At 37.7% G+C, this 9,164-nt stretch overlaps 1 protein-coding gene across 1 annotated transcript; it reads right to left on the bottom strand.

Annotated features, from left to right (window-relative positions):
• Positions 1-3,648: 3,648 nt before the first annotated feature.
• LOC149052703 (uncharacterized) lies at positions 3,649-6,950 on the bottom strand. Its single transcript, XM_089204378.1, has 4 exons — positions 6,292-6,950; positions 5,853-6,002; positions 5,239-5,379; positions 3,649-5,076 (listed from the first exon to the last, which is right to left on the bottom strand). The coding sequence occupies exons 1-4, from the start codon at positions 6,626-6,628 to the stop codon at positions 4,715-4,717; spliced, it is 990 nt and encodes a 329-aa protein (XP_089060504.1). The 5' UTR covers positions 6,629-6,950; the 3' UTR covers positions 3,649-4,714.
• Positions 6,951-9,164: the final 2,214 nt, after the last annotated feature.

Raw genomic sequence — 9,164 nt, 5'->3', positions numbered from 1 at the left:
GCACCCGGTGTTGTGGTCTGGCCTTGGTTCCAGAAATTCTAAACCTGGAAATTTCACGAATGTGGATTGCATAGAGAATGGCAGCCTAGGCGTGCAATGTCTTGTGGTTTACCAGGATACTTTAACAGAAGTGTGACAGAATGCAATCAATGCGTATTCCAAGTTGTCGAACTTTGTACTAAACTTCATATTCGGCTGTGCAGTTTTTCCTTCAGAAACTGGAAAAAGGCAGCGCACTTTGGATTGACTTTCTGCAGGTGGAGCTTCAGTGCCTTGTCGCTGTCACCTTGATTGTCGGTCTCATGTATTTTTGCTCCTTATGTATGCTTTCTGCATTGTTCAATCCTCCTGGTAAATTATTTGATATTTCATCGTGGCTTATTGTTGCGCACCTCCCCTAGTCGCATTGATTTCAAACTTGAAGCTTTTCGTCGTCAATTTCTTCACGACCTTTTCAGCAGAAGAACGAGATAACTTAGAACTAAATTAAACGTTCCTCGGCAGGGAAAGTGGCTGAGGAAATAAAAAACTTCGCTGGATTTCAGCTTCCGGTGGTTTTCCTTCCTCCTCGATGGCAGGTTTGTCCGAAACATTTTCTTTTCCGCTATGCTTAAAGGTTTTATTTGTGCATCAAGCATGAAGTTTGATCTTCAAAATATTGGATCAGTATAACTTTTTAGGCTTCTGTTTAAAAGAGGAGCATTGAAGCATTTTTTTTATAAAGTTGCGGAATTTAAGCAATGTATATTGACTGCAATCTTCGCCCTTTTCCGTTCTCTCTTCTTCGTATAACCTGCGTAGAATCTGTGTAGAACTGTGTAGAGTTTGATCTAGCTCGCTGATTTTTTAGTACCTCAAGTGGGTTTTGAAAAATATTTGTCTCTACATTAAGCTTAAAATTGAATTTTTAATTCATGATTAATAATTATTAATTTCTAATAGACCTTAAATTTTAAATGTAGTTTAAGCTCTTATCAGTGAAGGGTCTTTAACAGAGGAAATTTAAACGTTTCGTCAGTATTGTCTACGCACAATAATAAATAGGTTTACACAGCCGCAAAATTTTTTTTTGAAACCGTTTCAGCCACTAATTTTGTCTTTTTTAGTGCTAAGGTTGTTAATAAGTTTTATTTACTTATAAATGAGGACACAGACCAGTTTAATTTAACCTCATATCAGTAAAGGAAACCGCTTCAGCCACTAATTTTGTCTTTTTAGTGTTAAGGTTGTTAATAAGTTTTATTTACTTAAAAATGTGGACACAGACTAGTTTGTGGTTTCTTTGGTCAATTTTTTGAGTACTGTTTGGTTGCAAACTCTTCGTGGTCGTTTTCGCTTAAATTTGCAAATAGCTTTACAAACAGTATCAAAAAGGACAAAGGATGGCATTCTTTTCTGTCCCAAAGACAGTTCCGCATTTCAGGCAGAGAGGACGCCAACCATTGTTCAGAAACAATTTCTTTCGAATTTTATCGTTTGGAAACATTTGCGCACGTCAGCAGCATACACTCATAGGCAAATAGTAAACATTCAATAGACTAATCAGAGCACACACTTTACGTTGGTTATGAATGAATTGAATGGATGCTTGCCATTGCTTTTTGAAAAGATTGAATGGTACAGGTTATAATTTTTGCTGTAACCTTGATGGTGGTCGATATTCATGAAGTGGGGAGCTTTAATCTTATGAAGAGGAGTAGCATGAGCCAAATTGAACTATAGTTTTTTTCTGAAGGAGACACATCGTAAGTTTTAGATGTATATACCTCCGAATTACCCTTGGCCTCGTTCGGCCTCTACTCATACTCATGCAATTGAGTATGAAAGGAAAAGACAGGATGTAAAGTAGAGAATGTATATTATAAGCTATTGTGTTGCAAAAAAAAAAAATGAAAGTGTTAATGGACATCAAGAAACCTCTTTTCACTGCTATTATATTGGCGTATTATTCAGGATTTGTTTTGTTCACAGATAATTTCATTATCGTTGCGGGTGAAAAGTATGGTTTGTTTAAAGGATCCAAGTCAACAACACGACATCACGCCTGTAGTCGCCATTTTCTACAATTTCTTCTGAAATTATCGGTGATTAATTCTGGGAAGATATTTCAGTGGTTTCTGGCAATTTTCCTTGGACATTAAGTTTGTAACTGGGACCGTCGATGACATCTAGCGTTCCTTCTTATGGAAGGCCTAAAGCCGCTAGCAGAGGAAAAGGATTACGCTTCGAAAGCCCACCTTCAACCTGTGGAATAAGTGGAAGGGAAGTCTTGGCATCAAAGGTCTAACTAAAAGCCAATTTGCAGAGATTTTGCAGCATCAAACCGTCGAAAAGATGAGCGCGAGTTGCAAGTCACACTAAGGAAATGACGAGTCAAAGGCGTTGTCGAGTCCGTACCATTCGTGCCCCTCGCAAGCGATTTTAAACTTTTTCCTTCAAGATTAGTTCTGACCAGGATATATTGTGATGTTATTATTTGAGTTGGTTTTGAATAAGGTTCTATTTCCCCATTTCCCCATTTGGATAAAGCCAAATGATATTGCGTTACAAAGGGCAATATTTTCTTCTGTATGCTATTTTTTTTGTCTTTAAGTGACCCATAGGCGGCCCAAGCTTCAGCTGTGAGATAGACATCTTGCGAAATAAGAGTCATGCCAAAAAATGAGTTTATATGGGAACATTTACGACCGCTCTTAGGGAACAAAAAATTCAGTCGAATCCTGAATAAAAATACCTCACCTTACTTTCACAGAGCATCGATTGCTATCTGACCGTTTACGATGTTGAAAAGAACCCATGTTTGGCGAGTTATCCATTTCTACTTTTACTACGTACATAAGAAAAGGCCAAGACTGTACACTCCATTTCCGAACGCTCGATCCGGCAAGCGAAAAATCCAAGCTCTAAATGACCAGGCGGCCACAAATCTAACGCAGGTTGATATCCATCAAATCAGGTATGCTCTATTCTTTTCCTTCAGCGTATTGTGAGACTCTGTACGTTTTTTATCAAACGTGGGGTGTGTCGAATTTGTTCTTGGGATGCGTAGCTCTTCTCCTTTTACAACAATCATCCCAAGCTCACGTCCCGAGAAAATCAAACGATTTTGAAATTAATGAAAGGGTCACGCGCTGTGTGACGCGGTGTTTAGTTACACGAGAAACTGTTGAGAATTTGAACACCATAGGCCACAAGGACAACAACTTTTTCGTTTCAAGTAAATCATCTCATAGCCATGCCGGCCTTGGTGGCTTGCAACTATTGTTATTGATAGCATGCGACGTCTCATTTGAAAGACAATGACGAAAAAACAAGCCGACGCGGTTTTTGTTTTTGAAAGGAACACTTTTTATATTTATTAAATTTTGTTTGCCTGTACGTTTGTGCAAAATGTACTTACAGAATATAAGGCACTTAGCTCATCCAACAATGCATTAAGCAGGGATGCTGCAGCTCCATGTATTAATGATTGAGGTCTGTTACCTTTCTTCAAGCAAAACTTAACTATACAGCTCTACGCACTTCTGCTTTCAAGCTCATCTCTGAGTATTAGAGACAAAAGCAATCAGGTGAGTAGAGGAATATATACATAATTAGATAAATTAAAAATCTCTCGTTAAAGTAAAGGCACACAATCCTGGAGGCAAATCGTAAACTCATATTAACTGATTTCTTTATTTTATGCGGGGATGTTGAAACATGGCCCTATATGTGAGGCTTGTAATTGCCACACAATTTGAAATCGTTTTTGTGCTTTTGATATCCTTGATATGCTAACTAAATAAAATTATCTTCCAAACATCTATACTTTTTTGTGCGGTATTAGAAACTGAAGACGTTCTGTTGTTGCTGTTTCTTTTTACACGCAGGAATTCTGAATTAGCGGGCACGAAGTGCTTTAGAGCTCACTCTTGCTGCTTCGCTATACGTGCAAGTGCACGTACAGCCAGCGCGTATATATCGTTTATCTTCGGGAACTCCCTATTGCCACTTTGCTTATGTTCTAGTGACGCAGTTCTTAATAACAGAAAACCACCATACATTGTTAACAAATTGATGCAAAATAGCATTGTTTGAATTTTTTACACCTTGAAATTTGGTGAGAAACAAGAGTATTTTGAATTAAAAAAAGATAATTCTAAGGAACCTTGCTCTAGGAACACGAGGTTCTTGTTGCCATTTTGAATTGAAATTTTATTTCCTCATCGCTGTGACACGTGCTTGATTCATGACAGTAAGCTGAACCAAGCATAGTCCTTAGGTATTTAGAAAAAGCTAATAAAGAAGAATAACCTCCACCTCACAAGGTAATTATTGTGTGCACTATTTTCTTTACGTCGTAAGAAGTCATCATAGTGTCTAGATATGTTTTGAGAACGTCATTATACGCACAGAAATAGGTTTTTAACTTGTAGAAGTGACGTCAAACCAAGAGATGATAGTTTATTTGCTCGTGCAGCTATGCATGATGAAACAGTTTCGGTTTTTGCATGATATCTACATGTTTAGGGCTTTGGTTTTTATTATCGATAATTACATATTAAAAGTTCATCTTGTTATTACTAACAGACAGACTTCATTTTATTACAAACTTAAACAAAAAAAAGAATTCCTAACTTCACGCAAAGGCAGGAACACACCAAATTCAGTTTATACAATCGAACAAAACACGAATTATGATCCCTTACACCTCATTAGGGCGGCCGAAAACGTATCAGTCGGTGCTACAGTAACGATGGGGACACTTTGTCTTAAGCAGATAGTAAACGTAATAAGATCCACAGTTTCTTACTTTAATGGAAACTGTGTGTTCACAACAGATGTTTCTGCCAGTAAAGCAAACCGTTCTGCTGACTACACCCTCCGTTTCTGTTGGATGGCTATCACTCAGCCAACCAGGTAGAGCAGTCCCACACCAGCTGTAATCGACACAAGTGGTGGGCATCTTCGTACCAGCGTCTCCTTGGAAACGAAACCAGCCTTGGTCAAGGTCAGAGTCACAAGATTCTTCTCCATGTGGTGTACGATACGTGGTTTTCCTTGTTTCACTGGTTAGGTTTGAGTAGCTTAAACATTCTAAATAGTTATCCCAAAAAGAGAAAAGCTGAATCTTCAAAAGTGTTTTCAAAGGCTAGTCCTTTCATATTAATTTAAAAGGGATGACTCCTTTCGACAATCATTAAACAAAAACTAAAATTCTTCATGAACGACCATTAAACTTTTGTGAACGTTACTCACCGTCTGGTACGAAGATGCAACTGGCCTTCCCGTCCCCTCGGTAACCAGGGTTACAAACACAGATGTACGATCCAACCGTATTTACACATTTTGCTAGGTTTTCAACGCAGCCATGGAGACCACTTTCGCATTCGTCAATATCTATGATGCAATAGTAACAGTGATGATCAGGACGTATGAATGCCATTTGTTTTTACTTTATACCGAAAGTTTTTGCATTTCTTTATAAAAGAAACAAACCTGCAATTTTTCAAGAGCAGTTGACCGATTCATTGATTGGGTCATCAATGCACGACTGATTGAGAGATTTTCTTGATTAAATGAATTGTTATTACTTGATTAGCTAGTTAATGCAGAATTACTCTAATAGCTGGTTGACCAATTTTCTAACTGATTATTTGACCGGATTTAATGCTCAAATTTATCACTTCCTGCCCACGAAGACGTAAAAAAGGAATAATAAATGCAGTAAATATGATACAAAGAGTTATCACGAATGAGTGAATGAGACATTGAATAGTAAAAACGAACAAGCGCACAGACCGAACATAATTAAGAATAAACGAATGAATAAATTGATTGGAAGGGTTTGATTTTTCAGTTAATCACTCCACCTTCCGTTTCCATGTCGCAGTAAGCTAAAACAGCTTTTCCATGTATGGCGGAGTAGATCCAGTACCGGTCGCTGACCACTTGTTGTCCCTCGCTAGCCTTTATTTCTTTACAAGATTCAGCCGCAAGCTCCGGAATGGAACCTAGTGGCGCTATAGATAATGAAACATTCATGACAAAACAATTGGAGACGGAATAGTTTCTGAAAAAGGTAAACATTGTCTTGAAACAATAGGACGACACACCATACTGAGCCTCCTAAATATTCAAAGGGATGAGGCACAGCCATTAAGAATAAACCTAACTTTTGTTTGGTCTTCGTAACGAAGACCTCCACCCTTCCCCTCCCCCCTCCTCACCTATCTTTGACAGAAGAGTTTAGAAAAATATATCATCCTATTACGAGAAACAACACATTCACATATTTTAATAACTACAAACCTCTCTTTCTGGCTTTCCCATAATAGTGTCTTGTAAAGTTAGGGATGAAATCTTCAGGTTTGTCTTCCTTGGTGTGGTTATTCAGTTCACAAATGTCGTCGGAGAAGTCGTAGTTGAAGCTTCGGCACCTAACGTCGCCGTTGCAGGCCTGAAGACAATGGAGTGAGCTGGAAGGCTTCATTATTTTAAAGATGTGTCGTTGCAGCATCGTACCAAAGATCGACTCTTCACTGTTGCACTGTTGCGCAATCAGTCCAAAAAAACTTTGGAGCAGCAAAAGCTGAAGTAATAAGGGAAAGCGGCAAATAAAAAGGAGCCCTTCATTAGCGATGCACATTTCCTAAGTTACAAGAATCGTCTACGGGTTTTTCTGTTTTTTTTTCTCTAGTTTCGGTTCTGATGACCGTGCTGCGCTGTAATTCTGTACGTAAGCGTCACTGTAAGGTGTTTATATTTCCACACAACATCTGGTGTCAATAACAAGTCCCAATCTCCAGCCGTTTCAATACAATTCCCTTTGCCTTTGTATATTATGATTTAGAATAGATATCGATTCCCTTCCGCTAATGTAACAACAAGAAGCTCTCTGTTCTGATGACCGTGGTGCGCTGTAATTCATATGCGCTTAGGCCTTAATCCTTCCCCAAATGTCAATGTAAAAGGTGTTTACATTTCCTCCCAATAAACATCTGGTGTCAATGTCATTGTTTCCCAACCTCCAGCCGCCGGTTTCAATACAATTATTTTTGTGTTTGAATATTATGATTTGGAATAGTTTTTGATTCCCATCCGCTGAAGTTACAACACGAAATTTAGGTATCTATTGATTCAAGTTAATACATTTCGGGTTTAAAATGGAACGAAACTTTTGCTATAAATGTTACCCACCAGCAAAATTAATTAATAACCGGAATGGGTAATTCTTAAATACAGAAAAAAGCAGATTGAAATTATTATTTCAGACCCATTAGACGCTCTCTAAAAAGATTTCATTTGCTCGACAATATCATAAGAGTTACATTGTACAGTCGCCATATCAAGTACTGACTTATTCATGTATATCGCTTCGGTGCAAAATTTAATTAATTGTATTTGAAAAAAACTTTCCTTTTCATTACCATGACCCTGCATAAAGTTAAAAAACATTTTAATTATGTTGATTCAAGTGATGAATAGCAAACTTCCATTATGAATTAATTCAGTTACACGGTGTAAACACAGAAACAAAGATTGCATGCGGTCAGTGAGCTCTCAAAATTAGTGTTAGCAATTTGTTATCTCCGATTTTCACTTCCTTTCAAACCTTCCTTCTTGCACCAATCATTTCTCAAATCAAGAAATTGCAATAAACCGTACCATTAAACTTATCTGCGAAGTTGTTGTTAGCTCTTTCGGCCCTAGGATCTCTATGTTCCTCTCTCCTTTCTACCTAATATATCTACCATACATTTCTAAAGTTCTGAATGTTTAGGTGTTGCATCAAATATTATCCGTTTGTTAAATATTTTTATTTACTTTCGCCAAAATCCTAATTAAAAGTGCCTTGATGTTGTTGGGAAAAAGTATTCGTGGACCTTGTGGGGTCGATATTCATAACGAACAGGTTGACGAGTCAAGGCAAAATATGGCATATAACGAATGCTGGGAGCTGTGTCACACGAGGAACTTATGCTCACCTTACAATTGGTATTCAACCTACATGATAGAAAAGACGCCAAAACCAAGCGCTCACTGACCCATAAATTGGTTCTGATTCAGAGGAATATTAAGATACCCATTAGTCCTCGCCATGCCAGTGCAGCTGTTGCGTTAGTGGTGTTTTATTTTCAAAGCAACCACGTACTTGTCCGATAGAGCTGACGCAGAATTTTATTTAAACTTTATTGGGAGTTACAAAAGCCGGTCACAACTTTGGACATCTTCTAAAAGCAAGACATCCCACCATCCACAATATAACCTTCGACGGACTCGAATCTTTTTGCACCTTTAAAGCTTTGGCATCTGATGTCGCCGTTGTAAGCCTGAAGATACTGGAGCGAATTTGACCGAAGTTTTCTTTACTTTAAAGACATGTCGCTTAAGCGTCTCACCATAGACGGAAGATTCATGACTGCAGTTTGAAATTTTGAATTATGTTGATAGATCCATAAAACAAATGGTCTCAGTTGTATGTTATCCCACCCACCAATCGTTTCCGTTCAATCATTATTGTCTTCATATTTCATGATTATCAATCGCTAGTGTTCCTGATTTATTAATTCGTTTGGATTCATAAATTTCGCGTATGAAATTCTGAAAAACGTTGTGTGTATTAAGAATTTGATTAACAAGAAAGTTGCTAAATTATTTTATAAGTATTGTGATAAAAAAATAAAAAATGCGCTAATTAGAATACCACTCTGAGACAATTTCATGAGAGAGGATAACAACACTTTCTTACTATGAATTATTTACTAATTCATATATTTTGCGAAATGTGACAAAGGGCTAACGCTTTAAACGTCAGCCTTGGAAACTATTTACATTGGCCAAATTTATATTATCATATTATAAATTTATACCTCGTATCTCTATACATTCGTTTGGTTACTCACTTGTCTGTTAGTCCCACGCAATCAATCCATCATGAAATTATCGAAAGGGAGTTTAGTAACATAACATTGCAACTCCTTGGTCCCCTAGAAAAAGGGAGGAAGGTGTATGAATGGTGTCCTTGACTATTCATAGGAAGGAACGAACCGGGATGAACTCGTGAGACATCATTTGTTTTGTTTAGAAATGTACTTCCACAGAGTACAAGGAATTCAAAATATATTAAAGTTCACACGGCAACCAGGTGGACAATCAGACATGGTTTGATGCTACTCTGGTTT

Source organism: Pocillopora damicornis, chromosome 1 (genome assembly GCF_964200805.1).
Source record: "Pocillopora damicornis chromosome 1, jaPocDami1.2, whole genome shotgun sequence".
NCBI classification, from domain to species: domain Eukaryota; kingdom Metazoa; phylum Cnidaria; class Anthozoa; order Scleractinia; family Pocilloporidae; genus Pocillopora; species Pocillopora damicornis.
This window is presented reverse-complemented; position numbering and strand designations above follow the sequence as displayed.

What these genes read in the sequence shown, in the direction of transcription:
- LOC149052703 (XM_089204378.1), bottom strand. Translation starts at nt 6,628, where the DNA reads ATGTGCATCGCTAATGAAGGGCTCCTTTTTATTTGCCGCTTTCCCTTA. An exon ending in TGGGAAAGCCAGAAAGAGAG is followed by an intron (nt 6,003 to 6,291) that starts GTTTGTAGTTAT and finishes CATTATCTATAG; the next exon opens with CGCCACTAGGTTCCATTCCG. An exon ending in TTGCATCTTCGTACCAGACG is followed by an intron (nt 5,077 to 5,238) that starts GTGAGTAACGTT and finishes ATAACTATTTAG; the next exon opens with AATGTTTAAGCTACTCAAAC.